We start from the raw sequence: 27,394 nt of genomic DNA on the forward strand, positions 1-27,394 counted from the left end.
GAACCTGTCTCAATATAAAAAATAAAAAAGGGGTGGGGATGTAGCTCAGTGTGAAGGCCCCGAGTTCACTCTTCAGTACAGACACTCCTCATTTAATGACCGAGTCCCATTCCTGTGACTAGGTTATTAAATGAATTGGTTGCTAAATGAGGAATTGTACACTGTTCAGTATGTATATTACAATATTCAGAACAAAGAAATGGATAAAAGGAAACTCTGACTAGATCATTTGCTTACATTCAGTACTTACATGCAGAGTATAAAATTATAATACTGTACTATACAGTGCAATCAGAAAAAATTACAGTAGAAAAGGCCACCATAAGGCCTCACTGCTGCTCACGTTCCTGCGCCATAAGTCTGAATGAGGGTCAGAAGTCTGAGCAGTGGGTCGTAAGTCCAAATAGTTGTTGAACAGGTAGGTCATGAAATGGGGAGTATTTGTACGGCAAAAACGTGCTTCCAAAGTAGCTGGAAAGTGTTTATATAACTGAAAGTTTAAAAACATATATCTAAGTAACTCATGGTCAAAGAAGAAATCATAGTGGAGATTTAAAAGCATTTTAGAACTGAATTATAATGAAAATCTGCTTATCAAAGCTTATGGAATTTTGCTAAAAATATAGCAGTACATAGAAGAAAAGTTATAATCTTAAATGTTTGTATCAAAAAGAAGAAAAGCTTAAAATGACTACTGAGACAATCCTTGAAGAAAATAGAGAAACTAATAAAGAACCAACCTTTTTTTTTTTGGAGACAGCGTCTCACTATATAGTCCAGGCTGGCCTTGAACTCAGTGTGCAGCCCAGGCTGGCCTCACACTTCCAGTGATCTTCCTAGCTCAGCCTCCTGAGTGCTAGGATTACAGGCATGTGCCGCCACACTCATCAAGAACAAACTTTATGACATAAAAAATAACATAAAATAAGGATAACTGTCAAAATTAAAACTTGGAGGGCTGGGGATTTAGTTCAGTGGTGCCCCACCTGCCTGGAAAGCAGAAGGTCCTGAGTTCGGTTCCCAGTACAAAAAAATACCTTAGTTCTATGAAAAACTTAAAATGTTGACAATACTCTAGTAAGATTACTTAAGAAAAAATAGGAAGACAAAAATAACTGTAGGAATGGAAGGAGGGCATAATTATAGATGTAGTGGAGAATACAAAGATGATACATAGACATTATAAGCAACTTTAAAGAAAGATATATTTGAGCAATGAAATGAAATGAGAAAATTCTGCAAAAATCCAAATACACCTTATCAAAAATAACTAAAGAAAAACTAGGAAACCTCTTGGCCCTGAGAAATTTAAAGACTGGGTTTTTTTAAATCTTCTCCTTAGGAAAACATTGGTACCAGGTGATTTCAAACAATAGGTTCTATGAATCACTGAAGAAATAAATGATTCCCAATGCGGACAAAGTATTCTAAAGTATAAGTGATGAGAGATCAAGTACACTTAGTGTAAGGCTGGAAAAGTTAGATATCTGAAAAGGAAAGGGACTTTGATGCTAGTAAAAGTGGTGAACAAAGAAATCATGATACCAGCATGAAGTTACATAATCTTGGAGCCAGTGTAGGAAAGAAAATGCCAGTGCAGTCACACACGTGAACATAAAATTATTAATAAAATAGTAGTCAGCTGTATCCCAGGTTCCAAAGAATCATTTAACAGTGGGAAATAAATGAAATAATCTATCACTTGTACAGACTAAACAAGAAAAATTATCTCAGAAGGTTATATAGAGTGTATGAGTTCATTTTATATGCCATTCTGGAGAAAGTAGAATTATAAAGACAAAGAGATCAGTGATTTCAGGGCTTGGGGCAAAAGAAGGCTCTAATCCAAATGGACTGTATTAGTCAGTTTTCTCATAGCCAGGACAAAATATCTGACACTGAAAACTTAAAGAAGAAGTTTAATTTGGCTCACAGTTTCAGAGAATTCAATCCACCGCAAGCTGACTCTCAGGGAGAAACGTCATAGCAGAAGGGTGTGGTGGAGGAGAGCTGCTCACCCCATTGTGTCCAGGAAGCAGAGAAAGAAAGGAGGAGCTGGGGACAAGTCTAAAGCCTTGCAGGTTACACTCCCAGTGTCCTGACTCTTTCAACCGGGCCCATTTCCTAACAGCACATTTAGCTATGAACTCATCAATGGGTCAATCCACTGATGAGTGCCGTGCCCCATGATCCACTCACCTTTCCAAAGCCCCACCTGTGAACACATAAGACTTTTGGAAGATATTTTAGACCTAAGCCATAGCTGGGAAAAATGAGAGAACTCCAGGAGGTGACAGGGCTCTTCTGTATCCTGGTTGTGCCATGATCTCATGAACCTACACCTGTTAAAACTCATACAACACTCCACCAAAGAGCAAATAAATTACTTTTTGCAGTATGTTAACTTAAAAATTTTTAAAAACTAATAGCAAGGAAGATGAGGAAACAAAGCCATTATTATTCATAGATGAGATGATTATGTGGAAAAGAAAACCAATCTATAGATAAAATGTTAAGAGTTTTAATTATAAGACTTTGTAAGATGCCAAGTGTATTGCCAATGTGCAAAAATAAACTTCAGATCTTCTCTGAGAAGGTGAAGTACATGTACTTTTCCATACTCCTCCCACTATGTACAACTAAAACTCCAGGATATTTAATATAAATTAAACATAAGAAGACTCAGAAAGGTAGAGAAAAGACCAGGTAGGAATCTTGGGACCCAAGGGATGCCAAGAAACTGAGTTCCCTGAGGATTCTTTTTGCCTCATGTACCTGATAACCTAGAATTTTCAGCAGACAAAAACAGTAAGTCTCATTTCTCTAGGAATGCGTCACAAGAAAACTTGAAACAACAACTGCTCTCCTTTACCAAGGAAATTTGGGGGCCCCACCCCCAGGTTTGCCCTGGTTGAGCAGGAGGCCCAGACTTCCACCCTTGCCAGGTATAATGAGGTGCCAGAGAAGGCTGATCAGAGGCCTGGGACTTTCATTGCTGCCATCTGTACTGAGACCTCTCCAGCCAGTGAGTGAGTGGAGAGCTATAACTCACTCCTGGGGCCAGTAATGGGATCTCTCACCTCCAATGCCAATGGAAGCCAAGTGGGGAACTTGGATGTCTCCCCTCACCTACAGTAACAAGGTGGCTGCTACCCGCTTCCCTGCAGGATCAGCATCAAAGAAAGCTAAAAGAGAAGGCTTAAATAATAACCCCTTAAATACCCAAGATTCAAATGAAATGCACTCATACCAAAACCAGAAAGCTTTCAAACTGGGTTTTTAAAAAATGAACAGATGCCAACACTGAGATAACAAACGTAGTACTGGAGTTAACTATCAAAGATTTTAAGGCAGAAATCACGAAATCCTAAAGAAACAGCTAAAGGAATTTCTCTAAATAAAAGGGAGATGGAAGGAGGTGAGAAAGAAGCAAGAGAAAAGGATGCAAAAGACAGAATTGAAGGAAAACAAATTGAGCTTTTACAAATGGGAAGGGAAATAAGACTTGGAGCAGGGAAGGATGGGAGGGGAAGAGGACAAAAAAAGAGGTAAGCTGTGTTATGTGCATGTACAGATTCCTCATGATAAATGCGATCACTATGCACAGCAAACATGCACCAGTAAACAAAAAGAGAGAGAATGAAAAAAGAAAAGAATGATTATTGGAAACACGGTGTTATGGTTTATGTCTAGATATCTCTCCATTGCCTCAGGTGGCCATAGGTGCGGGTTTTTGTAGGTGGCTGGATCTAGGGTATATGATGCTGGGATTAAGGGTGCAGTGCTGAGATTAAGGGTGTGATGCTGAGATTAAAGATGCCCCACCCTGGACATGAGTGCTGCCCACCTAAGGCCAGGCAGCCTGGATGGACTATAAGGGACAGAAAGAGGGCTGCTGCTTGTCTTCTGCTGCCATTTGCCTGCTCTGCCATGCCACCTAGCCTTGGAGCCAGTTGATTATGGACTGAAACCTTTAAAAATTGTGAGCCAAAATAAACCTTTCTTCCTTTAACTGTAAGTGTTGAGTATTTTGACTCAGCAATGAGAAAAGTAACAAAGACATATGGTAAACAAAATATGAGTAAATACAAGTTCTGCACATTAATGTAGCAATGTAACAACAATGTCAGTAACTTGAATAAGATATTGTACTATGATACTGTAAGATGTACCACTATGGAAAACTCGGTGAAACAGCATACAGATCTCTCTGTATTATTGTCTCATACCTTTGGAGAAATCTATTAAAAAAATAAAATGTTTACTTTAAAAAACTTAAAATCTGTATTTCATACCTCAGCAAATAGCAGTTAGAAAATGGAATTATGGAAAAGACAATATTTACAATTATATCAGAAACAAGGTTGAGTGCTATGGTTTAGATATAGAATGTCCTCCAAAAGTCTCATGTCTTCAGAGGTGAGGCTTTCAAAAGGTGACTGGATCATGAAGGCTCTAATCTTATCATTGGATTAATCCATTAATAAGATTGCAATTTGATGACATAATTGGAAGGTAATGGAAACTTTGAAGGTTCAGCCTCGTTGAAGGGAGTGGCTCATGGGAATGTGACCCTAGGTATTACATCTCATCCCTTCTGCTTCCTGTCTAGCTCTTCCCATCTCTTTGCTCACAGGATCCCATGAGATGAACAGCTTTCCTCCACCACTCCCTTCCATGATGTTCCTGTTCCACCACAGTCCTAAAAACAATGATGTGGCCAACCATTTTGACTGACGTCTCTGAAACCATGAGGCAAAATAACCCTCTCCCACTTTTAGCTGACTTTCTCAGGTATCTGATCAAAGTGATGAAAAGCTAACACATCTAGGACCTCATCTAGTAAAAGACATATATGCTCTTTCTGGACAAAAACATATAAAGCTTACTTAAAGATATTAAGTAAGTCTGAAAAATGGAGATTTTTATATACCATGTTTATGAAAATGGAAGAAGTGTCAATAGATGTCAATTCTCCCCCAAATTTACCTATAAATTTAATAGAGTACTAAGCAAAATTTCAAGGGTTTTTTAGAAGCTCACAAGTTTGACCTTAAATTTTTATCAAGGATCAAAAGACTTCAAATAAAAAAACATAAATAAGGACAGGGCTGGGGATTTAGCTCAGTGGTTCCACCGCCCGCCTTGCAAGTGAAACGACCCGAGTTCGAACTCCAGTACCAAAAAAACACAAAACAGAAATAAGGACAAAGGGGGGGAAATTTTCACACAAGAGAATAATAGTTGTATTTATTTATTTATTAGTCCATGTATGCAGTACACAATGTTTATATTCCTTGTGTGGAGTTGGTACATGTACATAACACATCTTAATTCCTTTTTACATCCTCTTTCTCTCCTTTTCCTCCTGTCTCCTTCCATCTCAGAGAATAAGTTATTTTAAAATATAGTGACCAAAACAGTAGAATGTTGGCATGAAAATGAAAAATTGACCAGCAGAAGAGAATTAAGAGCCTAGACACTGCCTCATATTCATGAGAGGGAATGTGAATCGCCATCAAAATGATACTTTAGCCCATGACGGAAGATGGCCTGTTCAATATAAAATACTGGGAGAACTGGTTCTCATATGGAAAAAATAATAACATCCATCAATTCCAAACATCAATTCTAGGTGGGTTAAAAGCATGGATAAAAAGTCAAATCTGTTAAGATGTCCAAAAAACAACCGAATAGGCTCTATAATGGAATATGTTTATTACTTTGTGTAAAAAAATCACAATTTTTAAATAAGACACAAAAAGCAGAAACGATAAAGGAAATGATTGATAAATTTCACATCAAAATTAATAACTTTTATTCATCAATTAGGATCAAGTGAGAAGTTAAAAGCTGGGAGAAGACTGGTAAATCTGGGAAAACAAAAAGACTAGCAACACAAAGGAAAAACTTTTTAAAATGTTCACACAAGCATAGGATATAGAGGAAATTTAAAAGTTCTATAAACACAAAAATATGTGCAGCCTTGTTAATAATCAAGGACATGCAAATTCCAACTAAAATGAGAAGAAATTTGATAGTCAGCCCCCACACTGGAAAACTTTTAAAATCTAATGATACCTAGAATTGATGAGGAGTCAGGCATGGTGGCACACACCTGTAATCCAGCACTCAGGAGGCTGAGCCAGGAACATCTCCAGGAGTTTGAGGCCTGCCTGGGCTACACAGTGAGTTCAAGGCCAGCCTGAACTACAGTGAGACCCTGTCTCAACAAACAAACAAACAATAACAAAAAAAAACAAGAAGAAGGAGGAAAAAGAGGATGAAGAGAGAGGAGGAGGAGGAGGCAGGAGGAGGAGGAGAGGGAGGAGGTGAACAGTGCATGTAAGAAACTTTTACCTTCTGATGGAAAGATTGATTGACACAATCGCCTCTCTCTTGGCTTTGACTAGAACACAGAAAGATGGCCACACCCAGGACTCACCCTGCTGAAAGGAGCACAATGTACTGGAGGCATGTACAGGACATCCTCAGCGGGAGAAAGAAAAGACCTCTCCCAAAGGTCCACCAATAGCAGAACGGCCAAGTACCTAGCATGGTGTTCACACAGTGAGATACCGCAGAGTAGTGAAAGCCAGTGACATTCTGCAGTCAAATCGCATGAATGAGTTCCTGGAACATAACATTGAGTAACAGGAGCAAGTTCACCAAAGAGGAATTGCTGTGTAATTGCATTCATGTCATGTTCAAAAGTCAGCAGAATAAGACTTCCAGTTCCAGGATAAGATCGAATAGGCTCACTTCCCTCCTCCCTGCTGAATACCCTGGAAATTACTCAACAGGCAACAATAACAGGATTCTGCAAGTCAGAAAGAACTGGTTGGGACCTCAGGACTTGAGGAACAAGAGTGGGGTGAGTCTTGGGGTTCTATTTCTATCTACTGTACACCCCAGACAGGGAGGTGGAGAGGCCGCTCTCCCTGTCTGACTAAAACACCAGGCAAGGCAGAAGCTCAGCAGAACCTGGTGGGCAACCAGTGTCTGCACCATGACTAGGGCCCCAGAGTGTGGGCTAAAATGCTGCTGTGCAGAGCAGGGCCACATGCCAACATGACTCCATTCCATCATGGGACACAGCAGGTGGTCTGTCCCCAGGGAGCCACAAGAGTAGACCAGAACTCCATGCCCCACCCTCACAGAAGGCTATTGGCCTAGATAAAAGATTTAAATCAGATCAAAAGTTGCCTAACGATAATCAAAATGTCCAAGATGCAATTAAAAGTCACATGTAATATCTGGAACCAGGAGCCCACAATTCAAATGAGAAAACAATCAACTGATGCTAATACTGAGATGAATCAAATGCTGGAACTATCTGACAAACATATTAAAGCAGCTATCATCAAAATGCTTCAGCAATCATTTGCAATTTCTGTAGAAACAACTGAAAATTTAGAAAATATCAACAAAGAAATGTGTTTGAAAAGATGTTTTTGAAAAAAACAAATGGAGATGATAGAGCCAAATACAAGCCCAAAGAAATAAACACCAAGATATGTCATAACTAAACTTATGAAAATTGAGACCAAAAAATCCTGAAAACAACCAAGAGAAATGACACATTACCTAGAAAGAAACATCAATTCAAATGACAGTATGTATCACACCTGAAAATATGGAAATCAAAAAAAAGGCACAATATTTTTTAAGTGAAAGAAAAGTTGTGCCAACCATATATCCTATATGTGTTATAACTACCTTTCAGGAATGAAGGAAAAATAAAGACATTCTGAGGTGAAGAAAACTAAGAATTCACTACTGACAGACCTCCCTCAAAGAATGACAGAAAGAAGCTTTCCAAATAGAAGATGATAAAATATCTGGAGCCCTGAGAAAGGAAACAAGAAAAGTAAAACAGGCAAACAGAAGCTGCCACAATAGATTATCTTTCTCCTGTGGATATAACTACATTTCATGGTTGAATCAAAAGTTATCATAACCCCTGCTTCAGGCTCAGTGGATATTGAAGAAGCACTTCAGGAGATGAGGAGGGTGAAAGGAAATAAATATAAGTAAAGTTCCTACACTTTACTCAACAGGTAAAATGCCAGTACCGACAGGTGACATGATGAGTTATGTGTGTAATTAGGAATATATATATTAACACTGTGCAAAAAAGTTATATGCTCTAAAGGAATTATAAATAAATTAAAATGAACTAAAAAAATCATCAACTAATCCACAGTACAGCAAAAGAAAAGAAATGGAGGAACAAGAGATAAAGACAAGCAAAAGCAAATAATAAAATGAAAGGAGCCCTAACATATCAATTATCACTTTAAACATAAATGGTGTAAATATTCTAACTAAAACACACAGATTGGTAGAGTGGATAAAATGTTCAACCTAACTATATGCTGTCTATAAGAAGCTCATGAGAAACATTATGACACAGATAAATTGAAAGTAAAAGGATAAAAATCATGCAAACATTAATCAGAAATAAGTAGAACTAAACAAAGACTCTGGTATACAAACAGATAGGGCAAACTACACAGGAAAGCAGAGGAATGACCCTCAAAGTGAAGGGCAGCAGTCACCCCTGTACATACCACAGACCTCAAAGTTAGTGCTAAGTTTACTTCTTAGGCTTGATGACTGATATAAGGGTAAATAGGGATACCTTTTTTTTAGTATGTATACATTTTGTAAATTTATTTTTATATGATCAATATTTAATAAAATATTTTTAAACTATCTTAAAACAATAAATTACAATCCATCCATGTGGTAGATGAAATCTCAAGAAGCCTTAAACATTTTTTCATTTTCCTAAATTGGTGGTGGAAGCACAGATTGATGGATCAATTCTTTCCACCTAGAGTTAGCACCTAGAATCTATTCTTTGGTGGAAACATAAAATTTTTATTGTTTTTTGTTTCAAATACAGATGATAGAAAATAAAGGTACGGAATAAGGGAGGAGATTAGGAAGAGCTTTAATGGCAGATGCTCCACTGAGATGAGCATCAGAAAATGATTAAGATATGGGTGCATGGGCCAGGGATTTAGCTCAGTGGTTCTGCCACTTGCCTCACAAGCGCAAGGACCCGAGTTCAATCCCTGGTACAAAAAAAAAAGATGTGGGTGGATGAAGAAGAGGATGAGGAAGATATCCCAGGCAGAGGCTGCAGCAAGGACAAGGCTCAGGGGCAGTCACCTGTAGACTGTGTGCTAAGACATGGAGAACCCTAGCTGGGCTGTGATGTTCAGATGAAGGACAACATGGAGAATCAGCACAGATGGTTTGTTAATTCTGCTCATTTTCCACTATTCTCTTCCTTGTTTCTATCAAATCACTCTTTACTAATAAAATGATGTCTTGAGATTTACTACCAACATATAAGAACAGCTTCTAGCAAAATAGCTCCAAATATCTTCTGGCACTGGAAAGAGCAACTAAAAATCACATGGAATTAGGAGGACAGTGAGCAAGTGAGCATTAATCATACATGTACGTGGGCCACCCTGCCTCGCCTCCTGATGCCCATACTCTGTGGGAGTCCTGAGCCCCTGCTACCCTGCCAGGGGCTGCTGTCCTGTGGCAGGAAGAGGCATGCAGCCAAAGGATCAGATTTCCCACTTGCCAAGGAAGCCTGAGCCACAAACCCACAGGCTGGGCTGCTCATAGGCGGCAGAATGGAGGGCCCCGGCCACCCTCTCTCCACCCACAGCATATGCCAGAGATTCAGATGGCCGATCTGACCTCATCACAGCCTGAGTCACGCTACATGAGTGGTGACTTTGCCTGACCAATATTTTGAATTTTTTAAGAAAAGCAGGATTTTCCACCATGTGGATAAAAGCATTCTGCATCCTTCCAGAAGGGCAGCTCTGGAGGGGACCTCCCACATACACGTCTGGTCTCATTTGCTGCTGTTTTTCTCCCAGGTTCAGCACCCAGTGACTCTACACTGAAGCCAATGCCCAAATCATTGTCCAAGGTAAACCTAGACATTGGCTCAGAAAGAACCAATGCAAGTTTGGGCCATGTCAATAGACTCTGCCTTACGGGTGGCCTCATTCTACCCAGGTATGCAATCACTCTTCCCACAAGTATTTATAGAGCAGTTACTATGTGCCAGTTCCCTGTCTCATCAAGCTCCGGGTTCCACAGGGTCATACAGCATGAGTGAACACAGGCCTGCTGCCTATCGGTGGCCTGCTAATATTACGCTAGAGAGAGACTGAGACACAAATGTTGATGCAGGCATCTGAGTTCTCGGGGGAGTTTATGCCCCATTCCCAGCCCAGGTCTGTGCTGACCAGTGTTGGTCTGTGCAGCAGGAGGGTGCTAGAGCAGCTGTCTGCCAGGGGAGGGTGCAGGTGCCCTATGCTTGCAGATCAGACCTCCAGAAGGGACAGATAGATGGTGCTGGGGGAAAAGAAAGAGTGTGGAGGCCAACAGCCCAGGCCAGGGCTAGACCTCCCTGATCCCCTCCAGCATGGGTTCCATGGGCTCCATGAACCCCTGAGCTTGGTCCTACAAGTTCTCATGAAGATGCATTAGCCAAGGTGGGAGGACAGAACACAGACAGTGAATATGTTTTTGCTTTGATTTGTAACTGAAATACTGAGGCATCTTGTATGTCCATCTCACTCAGACCTGTGCCCCCAGGGCTGCCCACATCATAGGCCAGCCTGGTTCAGTCAGAGGGAGTGACATCGGGGGAAAGAGGAATTCAGGAGGAATGAAGCGTGACAGGAAGGTCAACACATGAATTAGTGCAAATTAATGCTGACCATAGCATACTAATAATGACATGTTCTGTAGTTTTAAGTATATGTAGAATTAAAATGCATGACAATTTTTTTTAGTGGGCAGGAGTAGATGGAATTGCATTTCTAAGTTCTTAGCATTGTCTGGGAACTGATATGAAGTACTAATTTATATAAGACTAATATATTAAGAGTATATTTTTATATTTTATTAATAAAAATAACTGTATAGAAATTATAACTAACAAAGCAATCAAAAGAGAAACAAAGTGCTGAAAAATATATTAATCCAAGCGTGGCACCTACCTGGCAAGCACAAGGCCCTGAGATCAATTCCCAGAACCAAAAAAAGAAAGTGGAAAAAAATATATATGTATATATATATTAATCCAAAGAGGGCAAGATGAATGTAAAAGCAGAATATAAAATACTTGAGACAACTAGAAACCAAATAAGAGACCAGACAGATCCAAGCATATCTGAAATTACCTTAAGTACAAATTGTGTCAAAGCCCGCAATTATAAGACAAAGATTGTCAGACATAAGAAAGATAAATATGTGCTGCTTGCATAATTCATGCCTTAAATATGTGAACACAAATTGAAGTTAAAGGGGGGGGTAAAAGGAAATACCATGCAAACACTATCCAAAAAAAATAATAGGGAAAGCTATACTGATGTCAGATATCTTTCAGCAAAATCACCACTAGAAAACAAGAGAAATTTCAAAATTCTAACAACACTGTCACCAGAAAAATATAAAAATCTATCAAAGTCTGTGCACGTAAAAGCAGAGTTTCAAAATATATAAAGCAAAAGATGACAGAACTGAAAAGGTAAATTGACAAATCTACAGTCATGATGGGAGACTAACCTATTTCAAGTAAATAATAGAAAGATGAAGTTGAGAAAGATAATAATGACCTGGAAACCATGGTTATCAAAGTTGACCTGCTAGACAAATATACTGCACAGCATCTCATTTGGACTATATGTATATTCTGTAATATTCTGTCTCAACAAATTTCCAGAGATTAAGATCATTCACAATATGTTCTTATTGTTATTACAGAATAATTAATCTAAGACTTAATCCAGACAGAGAAGGACAGAGATATCCCACTAGAAAATCCTCAGTCACCTGGAAATTAAACAATATATTTCTAAACAAACCATGAATCATACAAGAAATCACAAGAGAAAAAATGAATACCTATAAGGTAATAAAAATATGCCAATTCAAAATTTGTGGATAAAACTACTACCTTAGAGGAAAATGTGTAGCCTCGGGACACTTATTAGGAAAGAAGAAAATCAATTATCCAAGTTTCCATCTCAAAAACTAAATAAAAACAGATAATTAGACCTAAAGGATATAGAAAAAAGGAAATAATCAAGAGCAAACATTAAGTAGAAAACACATGACAGAAAAAATTCAACAAAATCAAAAAATAGTTTTTGAGAAGACAGAAGAGTGATAAATCTAATGACAAATTAAGAGAGAAATGAGATATAATGTACAAATATTAGAAATGAAAAATGGGTATCACTACCATATCTAAAAGGCAACACACAAACACAAGTGAATGTAACAAGAAATCTGTAAGTCCCAAGGGTAACATCAATATCAAAATGCTGATTGTGATACTGCACTGGAAGTTTTGCAAATAGGGGAGCTGAGAATTGGTACATAAGATTAAAACTCTTGTAAATGTAATTATCTCAACAAAATTTCAATAAAATATAATAAGGTTTTTCCAACAACTTTATGCTAACAAATTTGAAAATTCAGATGAAGCAAATTGATAAGAACAAAAAAGCATTTTTCAAAACTGATCCCCAAAGAAGTTGAAAATCTGAATACTCCTACATCTACTAAATAGATTCAGTGGTAATTGAAAACTTCCCACAAAGAAATCTCTAGGTCCACATTGCTTGGAATTGAATTCTTTGAACCATTTTTAGAAATAGAGCATTAATATTAGCCAAACTATTCCAGAGAATGGAAAGTTCAGAATACCTAGAAGATAAGAAGTCAAAGACATGGCAAGAAAGGAAATTTTAAGTTAATTTGTCTCATAAACACAAATGGCAGCAATCAAAATTTAGCACATGAAATCCAGAGTGACAGTGTATGGGTAATCCATAATAAATAACTAAGTTTATGCCAGTAGGGCAAGACTGTTTTGACATAAAAAAAGGTCAATGAGTATAATTTACCACATTAATCAAGAATAAAACAGAAAAATCCATATAATCACCTCAATACATACAGAAAAATAATTCCTAAAATTCAACAATTCTTTGTGGGGGGAGAAAAATCACTTTTCCAGCTGTGAATAGGGGAAACTCCTTTAAGTCAATAAAGAATACCTAAAACAAAAACAAAAAATTACAACAAACTTGGCACTTATTGATATAATAATAATAAAACTTTCTTCTGGACATCAAGAATGAGAAAAAGACATCTGTTACCACTACTCCTATACAACATTGCCCTGAAGGCCCTAACCAGTGAAATAGAGGGGGGAAAGCATAAAATTTGGGAAGTGAGAAGCAGCTATAATAATTTTAAAATGTCAATCATCAGATATGCTAAAAAGCAAATCGAACAAACCTATGGTCAGTCTTTGGAAATCTATATTATGTAGTGGGTGGGACAGTTCTATATTGTAAAGACGTCAAGTGGATCTATAGAGTTAATGCAATTCCAGTAAAAATGCCAACAGAATAACCAAGGGTATTTTGAAAAGCAAAGCTAGAAAATTTAAATGGCCGGACATTGAAAATCTTATATACAGCTACAGTAAGTAAAACCGTGTGCTATTAGCACAAGGATAGGAAAAAACAGACTAATGGATCCAAATGGTGAAACCAAAAAGACACCGCATCCATGCAGCCCTTGGCCTGTAAAGGGAGGAGCTGCTGGCCTTGAGCAAAGGCAGGGCCCCAGGAAAGAGCCTGGGCAAGAGCAGACTCCAGGCTGTGCTCCTCTGCAGCTCCACCTCCCAAGCTGCCTGCGCCCACACCACTGCCCCTCCAGCCCATCTTCCGCAGAGATAGGAAAGGAGGATCTCGGCCTGACCCGAGCTCTCTGGCCTGTTTCTGAGATGCTCAGATTGCACTGTAATTTAGCTGAACCTGTTGCTTCCCTCCTTGGAAAGCCCCAGGTCCAAGAGCTGAAGTCCTAATACTGTCCAGCGCTCTCAGAAAGGCAAGGCAACTGCGGTGGCTGGAATGTGTCTTCCAAGTTCACAAGTGGGAACTTTAGTTCCCAGGGCAGCAGAGCTGGCGTGGAGGCCATGTTCACCCCAGATTAGGCTAGTTCCAGGAAAAGGGTGATTGTAAACCCGGTCTGCTCCTTTCGCCTGTCACTTCTGCACCCACACGCACCTGCTCACTCCTTCACTTCCCACCAGTCACACTGCAGGACAAAAGCTGTGTCCTTGGCCTTCCCAGGCTCCACAGCACTGAGCTGACCTTCTCTTCTTCAGAAAGGACCCCACCTGCATTGTTCTGTTACAGTGACAGGGAACAGGCCAGCCAGTAGCCTGGGAGTCTCCTGATAGAGCACTGGGCATGGAATGAATCCCTCTTTGTGAAACTGACCAGCAAGACCACAGCTTGGGGAAGGCGGGGTTAATTAATTATGCTTCTCTGGACAGCAAGCTCCCTGCAAGTGCAGCACCAGATTTATTTCTTTATACCCAGAGCACAGCTCAAAACAGGTGCTTTCCAACATGTGAAGAGACTGGGAGACCTGGGGAGAAGAGAGAGAGGAAGAGGACAGAGGAAGAGGGCTGGGTGAGCTCCCATTCCACCTGGCTGGGTGTTCTTCCCCTTGGCCTCAGTATTGGGCTTAAAGGGCGTTTAAAATCCTCTTCCACTTGAGAAAGGCCAGGAGGCAATTTACTTCCTCCTTTCACTTGCATCCGTGGTAGTTGTTCCTTAGAAAGCTTGGCCTCTAGCTTTCTGCCAGGTAGGATCAAAGCACCCTTCCCCCGGGAAAGCCTGTCAGGATCTCAGGCTCAGGCTGCTTTGCATCTGCAGCATTTGCCCAGCACCACCCACCCTATTAGCCTTTTCTTTTCAAGCTGAATGTTTATACAACTTCCTCTTCTGTAATTTTCAAATTAGGCATTTCTGGAAGACAGGCTGATGTCACCGGGCCTCATTCCAGATGTTGTTTTGAAACCATGTAACTATGGCAGTGCTGGAGGCTGCTGAGTCCATCTGGGCCAACTGAGTCACGCCCGACTGCAGGGCTGCCCAGGTTGGGGCAAGGAGGGGGACAGCTGGGCAGGGACTCGAAAGCCTCTGCCAGAAGTCGGGGGGGTGGGGCTTGCATGGCTCTGGGCACCTCCAAAAATGACACTGACACGAGCTGTACCCTTTGGCTTCTCTGACCTGGAATCTTGACCACAAGATCTGCTTGGACACCAGGACTCCTGCCTGTCATAGTTCACTAGTGGGCCTTTAGGAATCACCTGCTGATTTCAAAGGAACAAAAGACCTGGGGGCCCAAGGTGGGCCCCTTCCATCCCAGTTCACTCCTGCCTCAAACTTGACTCAGCCGATCAGGCTGCCCTTTCCTCTAGCCTCAGCGAGTCCACCTCACCTCCGGGCCAGGCATGGGTCCCTTGCACACGACCACCACTCTCCTGGAGCTGGAGCCTCCTGCTTTCCACAGCTACTGCCACAGGATGCCTCTCCCAAAATAGATATGCACCCTGGCACATCTGCCCCACACCCCAGCCACATTGGGAGCCACCTGTTGGTCCCCTCTGTCCTTTGTCCCTGAGTGTGGCACATGGAAAGGCCTCAGTAAGAGCTACTGACCTCATTAAGTACTTACTCAGAATCAGTACCTGGATCCTTAAAGAGTAGAAATAATAATATTTATCAAGTAATCACTATGTAGGATGTACTGGGGTAGATGGGGTTTCTCGTGTGACTGTCACTTTATCTTCATAAAACCCAAATGAGGTTTTACACTATTATTAACATTCCTAATTCCGTAGGTGAGGAAAGTGTGGCTCAGAAAGGTAAAGGGAATCATCCAGGGTCACAGTGATGAGTTAGACTTCAAGCCAGACCATCAGAAGGAAGGAGCCCAAATCCCTAAGCCCCGTGCCACTGCATCCCCCCAAAACACCAATCCTGCTGTGACTGTCCTCTCTTAGGGCTTTGGGGGACCAAGGAAACCAACATAAGAACTGTGATTTTTTTTTTTTAAATCACAGTACACAGCACCTGAGGATCACAAAGAGATGGAAAATGTGAAGGCCATCCCTGACTCCTCCCCGCCATCCCCTCTGCCACTCCAGGCCCTTGTGGCCTGGCTTTCCCTAGGTGTCCAATCTGCTGCTGGTGCTCAGGTGCAGGAATGGAGCCTTTCCCTCCACTGTGCCCATGGCCCAGGCACAAGTCCCCAGCCTCAGGCTCCACCTCTGCTCCAGCAGTTCCCTCCACCAGGACTCCTCTGCTGCCCAGCCCTGCCTGTAAAAGCCTATGTCAACCAGGGAAAGCCAGAGCCATGTTAGACGCCACACTTCCTTCCCCTGAGGTACCCAGGCCCAAGAGTGCAGCTAGAAGGGGCTCCTCTCCTGCCCTCAGAGTCTGTAGTCTTCCCTCACCACCCCTGCTGGCCTCACCTGGAAACCAGAGCCCCACTCCCAGTGCCTCTGCCCCGGGCCTCTTGGCCCATGCTGCACCTTCTGGTTCTCACTGCAGTGCCTGCACAGGCCCCTGCTCCCCATTCTCTGAGATCACGTCACCCTGCTGCGACCCTCCTTCTCAGGGAGTCCCAGTCCCTGCCATAGCACCGCCCCGGCCCAGCGTGTTCCCCTGTCCTCTGCAGGCTGTGCCCCAGCCCTCTGGCCCTGTGATGCTTCTCCTCCTCTGTCCAGGGCCTCGCTCCTCCACCTCATTCAGACCCTCCATGGAAAGCCGCGTCTTTACAGAAGCTCCGTGGTCACCTTTCCAAGATGACAGTGAGCTCCTCCTTGCCCTCCAACCCCTCTTCTCGCTTCCTGTTTCTTATGTGATGTCATTTGTTTGGTCCCTACTGTCTGTACCCCCTGGCTAGAACAGAAGGCGCTGAGGACAGGGACAAGTCTGCTTGGCTCACCCTCCAGGACAGCAGAGCTCCATAAGCAAAGGCACCACCCCAGACATGTGTGCCCCTGCCCTGGGCATCTATTGCCCCCACTCTCTCTCACAGGGCAGTTTTTACTCTGCTATGTGGAAGTTCTTTGAGGGACGGGTTTGGATCCTCAGTGACTGACACATTGTAGGGACTCGGGCAATGCAAGTCCACTCAAGTGTCGACTGGGATCTTGAAATGATTGTAGAACTTCATTTATCTGAGCTCTCCTCTGGGTACCTTCCTATTGTCATTCGTAAATGCGACTCTCCTGTGGCCTGCTGTATATGTGTCTCATCCTTTTTGGCTATCTGAAGCTTACCAGCCTTCCCAAACCCATGAGGTTGTTGGCTTCTCCTTCTACTCCATCAGGTGAGTTCAGTATATATTGATAGGAGTCACACTGTGGGTAACAGAGAGGCCTGGACTGGGTGGGGACGTGAACGATGCTACCCTGTTTTCCCAAAATGAGACCTAGCTGCAAAATAATCAGCCTTGAAAACCAGAGATCAAAAATGCCAGCCTCATCAGCCTATCCTGGCCTTCCCTGCCTTACAGAGTAGCCACCGAGCAAGAAAATAGTGAGGGCCAGTACGGCCAGGATGGGCTGATTTGGGCTGGCATTTCTGATCTTTAGTTTTCAAGGCTGACTTGTATTTTCTGGCTAGGTCATATTTTCAGGGAAACCTGGTGTTTGGCTCTGAAGATCAGCAGGTGTCCCCTCTGTGTGCCATATAATGTTACCTTATCCTGTTTATGTGGCAATTAGTGGCCTCCTCCTGAAGGAGGCCAGGTGCTTGAAGGTCCTTGGCCCTTTCTTTTCTGAGGCCGTCTGCTGATCACAGTCATGTGACTACCTAAGGGACCTGACATAGGCCCCAGGAGACCCTGAGTGCTCAGCACTATCACCGGTCTTGGGCCAGGAGACACCCTCTTCCACAGAAGACACAAAGCACGGGGCTCAGCAGGGAACAACTGAAGAGTAAAGTCCTGTAATCAGCCTGGATCCCACAGGACCCTGCCATGTCAGTGTCATTTCAGTGACACTGGAAATATGGAAATATGGTTCAACAGAAAAGAAAACACTCAATTCTGGCGAGTCCCCAAACACTACTTCATCCCCTTTCTCCAGTTTATAGCTTCACTCATCACCCTCCACACCCAGGCCTCTGTTGAGGTTGGCACAGGGCTTCTGGAGAAGGTTCCAGGTGGCACTCAGGGAGCAGAGCCCTCACTCTGTGTCTGGAGGCCCTCAGGACAGGTGTGAACTGACCGCCTGTCATGGGTCCACTATGCCTCTCCAGAGGTGAGAGCTTCCTGGTGTGTTCATCACTGCACCTGGCATTTCCCAGCAGGGATCTAGGCTCAGTGTGCCTTGAACTGACACAGTGCTTTGCAGCATTTCTCCAACAAGAGTGGTGACTGAGCCTGGTTCACTGCCATGCTCATTGTTACTGTTCCAGGAGGCCCTGCCCCAACTTTTTCCTTGCTGCTGTTCAGAATTAGAAGACCTTGGCTTCCTGACCTTTGAATACATGGGTTTAAAGACTAATTCACAGCCCCAGGCACCAACCATAGGCTCTGCTGGCCCCACAAAGCTCGAGCATACCTTCATGAAGAACATTCTCCTACAGCTCTTGCCTCGGTCACTCCCGGCTGCTTGGAGCTGAGCAGCTTCCGAGGCCAGCATGGCCTCTGATGTATCTGCCAGCTGCACAGCAGAGTGGAAACTCCCCTCCTCGGCCTGGCCCAGTGGAATCTCAAAGGGCTCTGGGTACTTCTCATCAGGGCTAGAGCCATCGTCCCCTGTCCTGGCGTTACAGAGGATCAGGGAACGGGAGATGGACCGGAACTTGGTGGATTTTCGGCTCTTTGCAGAACGGCTGTGTGGCTCCATCCTCAGAGAGGAAGTAAAGCTGCCCTTCTTCCTTTCCTGGTCTCTGGCCCTCAGCAGACGGGTGGCAGCTGAACTGGGCTTAGCCACCACTTCATGAGTCCCTGGAGGAGAGAGGAAATGGGAAGAAGCAACGTGACTTGCTGCTGGCGAGTGGGGAAGGACACAGTCCGGGAACTGGGCCTGGGTGCTGGTGCCCAGGAAGCAGGACAGACGGGCAGGTCATCCTCCAGGTCAGGAGCCTCCCACTCTGCTGCCACCAGTTACACAAGGTGGTCGACACCCCTGAACTCCAGGCTCACAGTGACCCCATCCTGGCATGTCTCTTGTCCAAGGCCTCATGCTGCAGATAGGGAAACTGAGGCACAGAGCAGTAAGTATAAACTCAATGCGCTGGCAGAAGAGTTTGCAATTGGCATCTCAGGAGAGAGTACAGGGGTCATGACATCCAGCACTTTAAGTCTCAACTTGGAAGCCAACCTTTAAGCAAACTCTCGGAGAGCTTGAGCTACAGAGCAGGTGGGAAGGGCAGGGAAGACTGAGCCCCACCTGCATGGCCCCCTCTTGCTCCTCCCTGTTCCCCCCTTGAGCTCTAGAGGGAGCCCAGAACCTGAAGACAGCACTGTCTCAAGTCCTTCCTTCACGGACAAGAGCCCAGGACCTGAGAGGCTGGGGTCCTGCCTGACACCCCTGCCGGGTTTGAGGAGAGTGTGGCGCCTGCCCAGAGCTTGCCAAAGCTCAGCAAAAGCACTGCACTTGTCCTTCCCCTGAGGGGCACATGCTGCTATCACAGCTGCTGCAGGACTCTCACTCCATCCTCAATCCCAGGACCAAACTCTTCAGGCTGAGGAACCACAGACTGCTCCCCACTCAGGCCCACAGCCTTGCCTACACCCCTGGGGGCAGTCTCCCTCCCCCCGAAAAATCACACAGCTAGGCGTCATTGAAGGCTCTGGGCCATCACTGATGATTCCCCTCATTGTTAGCCTCAGCCTGGCCCTCTGTGCTGAATCTCCATTATGCTTGTTCCGTCTTCCAACCTGGGTGTTGTCTCCAGGGCCCGTCACTTCCACCCTTCCCTCCCTCCACACCCTCTGCCCTCACCACTCCTCAGCCCCAGCCAGAGCACTTCCTCCCCTCCAGCACCCCAGCTCTGTTGGTCACTTCCACCTCTGCTGGTCAGGGCCAATGAGCTCATCTCCAGAAGGCTCAGTGTGCATGCTGGAGGGGTCAGGAAGCAGGTGCCAGTGCTGGAACCTGGCCGGGGTGCACGGAGCCCCGCTGTGGAGGTAGTTTTCTTCTTCACTGCAAGCCTTGGTTTTCAGAGGTCCCTTTCACACCCACACTGCCGGCACCCCCTCTGCCAGCACTCCCAGCACTCGGCACATTCAACTCCCACAGGCGGTCACACCCAAGCCCAGAGTCCTTGCAGATGTTCACGTACCCCAAACTCCTTCCATCTCCGTCAGCTCATTAGGACACCCCACAGCCTCCCAGAAGTTAAGGAGAAGGAAGTGTGTGTGTGTGTGTGTGTGCGCGTGTGTGTGCTGTCATCAGCTAGTATCAATTTGCCATTTGAAAACTTGAAAGACAGTCAATTCTGTTTGAAAATCCTTTTCTGATACTAAATGACAGGGGGGCTGCAAATATGAGTTGTTGAGGCTCACTACATAGAGAGGGCTGCCTGATGGACACGAGTAGGGAGAGAGATGAGAACACAAAGGAGGACAGAGAGAAAGTGTGACAGGGGAGAGTCCAGATGTTATTAAATGAGCACCCAGATGCAGCCATGCCTGAAGACACACTATTCAGTTATGTAAACCAAAGGATCTCTTTTTTGGCTTTAAAAGAAGACAATAGAATAATGGTTCTTCTGTCTGATGCAGCTGGTATAGTGCATGGAAAACAATGACATCCAAGGCCAAGAGAGAGAGCTTTTGGATGTTTTTTATCCCACTCCAAGCCTAAGAGAGGAGAGTGATCCTTGGTCAAAGCTTGAATTCTCCTCATCCCACCCCTCTCTGGGGCCAGGATCTCATGTTCCCGTTCCACCAAGCACTGGTACAATCCCTGTGGGTTCCCAGAATGCAAACCCAACTCCCCTTCTCCAGCTCCTCTCCCAGTGGGGCGGGTCACTCATGGGCATTTTCCAGCACGAGACTGAACAGGACCTTTGGGGATGAGCTGCAGGGAGGGCTTGGGCATGCAGAGGGACATCTCTTCTAGGGAACCAGCCGATCCCTGTGACCACTCTGGATTGAGTCTGGTGAGCGCCATCAGGTGTTTAGAATCAGCTTTTCCAGAGAAGCTGCCCTTCTGTGGTCACACGGCAGAGGGAACAGCACTCCAGGCAGGGGCGAACTTCTGGCTCTGAGTGAGGATGGTTTTCAGAGCAAGTCTTGTCACCAGAGCGCAGAGAGGAAGAGCCACCCAAGAAGGGCTGCAGTGGAGGAGCCAGGCAGGGCCCGGAGTGGCTGCCAACCCCAGGCCTGGGACAGAGAGGGAAAGACAGGGAGAGTAATTGAAAACACAGGGCCACGTCACATGGCTCTGCTTAGCTTCGGTAACGGTGCCCAGGACACTGCCCACTGCCTGGCTCCCTCTGTGAAGCTGGACTCAGGCACTTTCCCTCCTCTGCCCCAAGCTCCACCAGCACTTGCCAAACCTTCGCCAGATTCTCTCTGCCCCCGACTGATCCCCTCAAGACAGCCTGGGCCTCTGCATAGCCTCCTGGAAACACAGCAGGGTCCTGATGGGCAGGCTGGGGACAGCATGTTCATCCCTGGCTGAAGCATCAGAGGACCTGCTCTGTCCAGAAAAAGCCAGGAGCAGCTTTTCCCAGTGCTATGGTGGTGTTCACCCCGCTATGTCTCATTACCCAAGTGGCGCTAGAGCTGGAAGGCATCTCCTCCTCCAATCACACACAAGGACGCTGAGCCCTCAAGAGGCATCGAGAGCTGGGGAAGGCAAAGCTTAGAGGAGTGAACAGCTGCTTCCCACTGAAGGGGTTTGCAAACTTCCCCACTGTTCTGGGAAGAGATCAGGAAGCTTTCCCTTCCTCTCTCCCTCTTCCCTTCTCCCTCCCTTCCTTCTTTCCTTCTTCTCTTTCTCCCTCCCTCCCTCCCTCCTCCCTCCCCTCTCACTCTCCCCACTCAAGCAGTCCCCACTGAGCAGCTGCCCATGTCCCCTGTCCTCAAATTGGGCAGAGCTGTCCGGAAAGTCCATGTTGCTTCTGTGGGGACGAGACTCCTTTCCTTCTCTGCATTACTCCGGAAGGGTCACTGCCCTCTTGGGGGCAGGGGAGCTGGTCAGCATCGGAGCTCAGAGGTGAGTTTGCTGTCACTGTGGTCCACGGGTACTTTGGGTTTGAACTGGGGAGTGACTGGGTGATGGGAAAGAGGGGACCAGTGTGCAGCTCTCGTCCTCCCCAAAGTGTCTCCAGAAGGGTCCTGTGGGGCAGGCAGTGGGATGGGACATTTTCTGTCCCTGCATTACATGCAGGCTTGGAGACCATGTGGCACCTGTGGGCCTCAGTTTCCCTTCTGACCAAGTGAGCAGGTGGTGTTGGAGCTGGTTTTACATGTGGTGTGTTTCCTCCTCTGCCCTGTTTCCTTGGGGAGGAAGCAACTCCAGCCCATTGGCTTTGTGTCCCCAGAGCTTGGCAGGGGCTTGGCACAGAATAGGGACATTTGCATGGGGGAATGGAGCCAGAGGACATGGCAGGACCCCCCCTCCCCCCGCCAACAGAAACACACTATCCCACCTGGGACCACAGAAGGAAGGACTCCAGGTCACAGACCAAGGGACGAGTGGCTGCAGAGGCTGTTCCAGGAACAGAAGGTGGCTCAGTGCTGCCCACCAGAAGACAGGCTCTGGGACACACAAGGGGGGCTCAGGGCAGCTGCACACCAGCACCAGAGTAGATTCGGTCCCTGGATGTGCAGCAGGTTCACTCAGCACCACCCAGGCTCCCTCAGCTCACTTGGCCTCCGAGAGGGCAGAAGTAACTGCTGTTCTGAGGGGGAGCCACATAAACTCAGGAAAGGCACATGCACCCGCTGCACAGGCTCTGCCGGGTGGACAGGGCGCGCTCCTCCTGAGCCCAGTGCTCGAGACCCCGCAAATGTCACTGCAGAGGGAGGGGACAAAGCTACACCAGAGACACCCACACAGCCGTCTGATTGGGAGAAATGGCGACAGGAATGCAGATGCGCTGCCCAAAACTGAAACGCCAGAGGCGACCTCAGTCTCCATGCCCAATCTGCCACTTTTTATCTGTGCAACCCTAAGCAGAGCATTTCACACATTTGTGGCTTCTACATTTCCCCCAAAATAAGACCTAACCGGAAAACAAGCCCTGCCACGATTTTTCAGGATGCCTATAATGTAAGCCCTACCCCCAAAATAAGCCCCAGTTATGATCATCAGCCAGACGGACGCAACATAGGACAGATGTAGTGAATTATAGCATAATATTAATATGAAGTTAAATATAAATAATATAATTGACATTAACACTTAAAACAAATGATAATATAACTTAAGAGGTAGAGGGCTTGAAGAGAGGGCAAGGGAATGGGGAAAAAATAAGAACGAAGATATGTTATGTAAAGGTACAAATTCCCAATAATTATACACCTAAAATGTACCAATAAAATTGATGAATGAAAAAAAGAGCTCAATAGAAAGAAAGAAAGGGAGAGAATAAAAGTAATTGTCGTACATGAAGATATCCTGTGAAAATCAGCCCTCTTATATCTACTAGAGCAAAAATTAATATAAGATTCAGCCTTGTTTTGGGGAAATATGACAGTTAGGCACCCACAAAATACAGTCAATGGTGCAATCACTGTAAGCGCCAAAGATAATCATTCTAAGAGGTGCTTCTTTTGGTTACTTGGCATACAGCCTGATTCGAGCAAACAAAAACAAAAAATTTACCAAAAAAGTAGCACACACTAAAAGTTTGACTCATAATGGCTCAATTTCTTTGGGTGTCTAAGTGAATGAGAAAGAGGAGGAAAATAGTGAGAGTATAAACTACCTAAACATATATCAACTGAACATTTTGTTAAATAGATTACAGTATATACATGCAATAGAATACCATACAGCCAATAAGAAAAATAAATGAATCTATGCAGACATGGAAAGTTGAGCACAATATACTGTAAAACTAATACACACTATACAGTAGTTTTATATATCATAGGCACACACTTTTAATTACAAAATTATTTACTCATATTAATAAATACAAAACTGTTACATTTCAGAAGGCACAGGAAAGTTCTGGAAAATGGTGTTTATGAGGATCTTTTCTTTCCCACTTAACTTCCTATACTTGATTTCTTTTTACAGTGCCCATTTCATTTTACAGCATCTCATCATATTTATGATGAGAAAAATAAAAATTTTCTATTCAGGCAAAATAAAAAATTTATGGCCAATTTTTACCAGCTAGTAGTTCTGAAATAATTTCCTCAAAACCGAAATTGTCTGACAGAAATATTAACTGGGATTGCCTCAGATTTATAGCCAAATTAGCAGGGAAAATCTTCCAACCTAGTAATTTTTTTTTTTTGGTACTAGGGATTGAACTCAGATCTTTGCACTTGCAGGGCAGGCAGCAGAACCACCGAGCTACATCTCTGACCCCCTAGGAACTTTTTTAAAAAATTTGTTTTGTTTTTATATGTGCTCAATTTTTATTTTTAGGCCTTCAACCAAATTTTATATTCCTCTTTATATAAAATACAGGCTCTAAATATCTCTGATTACATTTATTCCTGAACATTTCTGTTTTATATTTTGATTGAATCATTGGTAAAATACATTTTCTAGTTGTTTATATAAAAGGCATGACTTTAGTATGTTTATTTCATAACGGGAAAGCTTATAGATCTTCTATAGCTCTCTTATTAGTTCTAATTGTTATCAATAGTTTACCTTGAGGTTCCAGTCACATGATCTCTGAAAGTTAACAAACTTCATTTAGAAACATTTCTGCCACTTATTTTATGTTTTAATTTTGCTGATGAGAGTTTCCAGAATATTCGTAAGTTACGAGACAGTGTAGGGTTTGCATGTCTTTTTCCAGACATTAATAGAAATTCCTCTAACATTTTCTGGAAAGCAGGATATTGACAAGTACATTAAGACAAAATGATTTTACCACATTAAGAAAATATATGTTACTAATTTTAATTTGAGGTGCTTTCTCACCAGGAACTGGTGGGTGTTTATTAAAAGCCTTTCAGCTTGACAACACTCTCCTGTATCTTTCCTCTTTTGATTTGGGGTTGAAGCCCTGTGGTTTGTTGTTGCTCTGAGCCCATCGGCCCACAGTGGCACCTATGAATGGACAGTGGTATGTAGCCTGCCAGGACTTTGCTTAGAGTCCCTGCATCATATCCACACACAGAAGTGCTCTGCCGACTCACCTGGCAGTGCCTTCGGTGTTGCTGGTATGGTAAAAGAATAGGGAAGCCAGATCTCTCTCCCTACTTTCTGAAATACTTCCATAATTAAAATACACCTAACCCAAAATAACTTAAAATAATCTTTCTGTAAATTATCCTTCAGACCTGGCAACACTTTTAGGTGGTTCTTTGAAATTTTTTCCATGACTTCCTTGATTGCTGGTGGTTCAATTTTTAACAGAATCTTTTCCTTTGTCAATTTAGACCACTTACCTTTTCATCAAACTGGTATTTTATCTGGATGTTTTAATTCACCAGTGTAGAGTGGCCCATCAGAGACATACAATTTTACATCTTTTCTACGAAGTTCTATGCATATTCCTCGCCTCTTGGCGTGAGGGTGGTTATTTTCTCTTGATCAGCCCTCTATTTGTGTTGCTTTTGCTTCATGGAAGAGCACATGTTTTAATGGCCCTTTCAAAGGGCTCATCTACTCCTCTTTTTGTTTGCTTTCCAACTGATTCATTTCTGCTTACTTTTTTCTTCCTATTTTTAATAGTTGCTCTGCTGTTTTATCTTCTATATTTTGCTACTTATATCTTTCAAATCCATTCTTTCTACTTTAGAAATTCAAGTGTGTCATGAAGGGGTTACATGCTTTGATTTAGAGCCCAAGAAAACCTTGGTTCCCATTTCAATCCAATTATTCAGTATGACTGACCTTGGCAGTCTGCTTAAACTCTTTGTGACTCAGTTTTGTTACTTGTAAAATGGGGATGATTATAGTAGCCATTTCACAGCAACTTTCCAATAATAAATTGAAATATAGGATTTCAATTTCTTAGCACAGTTTGTTGGGTAGTTTTATTGCCACCATGGTCATTATCTTCATTTTTATTTAAAGCAGGAAATTTCTCCTCTGAATATCCTTGATTAGTCACCTTTCTCATTGCTGGGGCAAAATACCTGACATTCACAACTTAAAGTGGGAGCAGTTTAGTTTGGCTCAAGGTTTCAAATATTCATTATCCAAGGCAGAAACATCGAGGTAGAAGAGCGTAGCAGAGGAGAGCTACTTAACTCACGGCAGCCAGGAAGCACAGTGAGAGGGAAAGGGGAAGAAGAGGGTGTGGAAAAACAATATTCCCTCCAAGGCATGCCACGCCTCCAATGATCTACTTATTCCCATTAAGCCCCACCTCCTAAGGGCTCATTGACTATCAACCTTCCAATGGACTAATCTACTGATGAGGTCAGTGCCCCAACAATCCAATCGCCTTTCTAGGACCCACCTCCAAACACCCTCAGAACTCTCAATGCATTAGTCTTTAGGGAACATATCATATTTAAACCATAAAAAGCCTTGGCTAGAATCCATGAATTTTAAAAGATGATGTTATTTTAGAAACAGTGTGCAGCTGCAATTTTGATTTCCAGTTTAAACCCAGTTCTTTCAAAGATTGCTATTGTTATTGTTAATTCCACGTGGATAGATTTCCAAGTTTTAGTCTTGTGCTTGAATTTTTTATTAGAAAATTCCCATTAGGTTACATCATGGCCACAGGCTGTGTCTTGGACATTTTTATTTGTTCTCATCTTTTGAGGTTTACCGTCTAAGATAGTATATGATGTGACTGTGTTAAGTGCTCTGGGAACCATTGAATATGCAGAGTGACATTGACCAGATGTCACCGTTGGCATATGACCAGACATATATACATGTCAGCACACACACAGACACTCACGCTAACACGTATACTTTGATTATCTCCATTTAGCATTTATCTCAGTGCGAGGGAAGCGTATTGCCCAGTGTTTTGATAAAGAGGACTGGTCCCCTTCTGCACCTGCCACAGCGCTACATCCATCAGCTACACCCATCCTTATTGTACAATGCTAAGTGCGAAGGAGCAGACGGGATGTGAGTCTGGACCCACTGCCCACCTTCTCCAAGCTTGACCCTGCTCCTGACCCTGATAATCCATTTAAGAGGAATAAGGACAAAAAAGGGAGCGGAGGATGCAGTTTGGGACCCCTGCCTCAATGACAGGGAGAGGTTCAGGAACACTTGGATTTAAAGTGCTTTCGTCACCTGTGCTCCTTAGTGTCCCCAACCCTACTCGATATCCTAACATACTGTTCTTTAAGCATTTAAAAGCTTCACTTACAGGGCTGGGGATGTAGCTCAGTGGTG

The 27,394-nt window shown here is 43.7% G+C and overlaps 1 protein-coding gene across 8 annotated transcripts in view; it reads right to left on the reverse strand.

Annotated features, from left to right (window-relative positions):
• The window catches only part of Il16 (interleukin 16), a 118,072-nt gene that overhangs the window by 66,448 nt on the left and 24,230 nt on the right, over nt 1-27,394 (reverse strand). For all 8 annotated transcript variants that reach the window (XR_015441780.1, XR_015441781.1, XM_087188458.1 and 5 more), the window contains exon 2: nt 18,494-18,882. Coding sequence is in view for 5 of the 8 variants with exons in the window: in XM_021264898.2 (XP_021120557.2) it covers nt 18,494-18,882 (389 nt within the window). In the remaining 3 variants the exon portion in view is untranslated. The remainder of the gene's footprint in view (nt 1-18,493; nt 18,883-27,394) is intronic.

The sequence above is a fragment of the Heterocephalus glaber genome, unplaced genomic scaffold (genome assembly GCF_053883595.1).
Source record: "Heterocephalus glaber isolate CG9 unplaced genomic scaffold, H.glaber_assembly_v1.0 deba00001531, whole genome shotgun sequence".
In the NCBI taxonomy this organism is placed as follows: Eukaryota; Metazoa; Chordata; class Mammalia; order Rodentia; family Bathyergidae; genus Heterocephalus; species Heterocephalus glaber.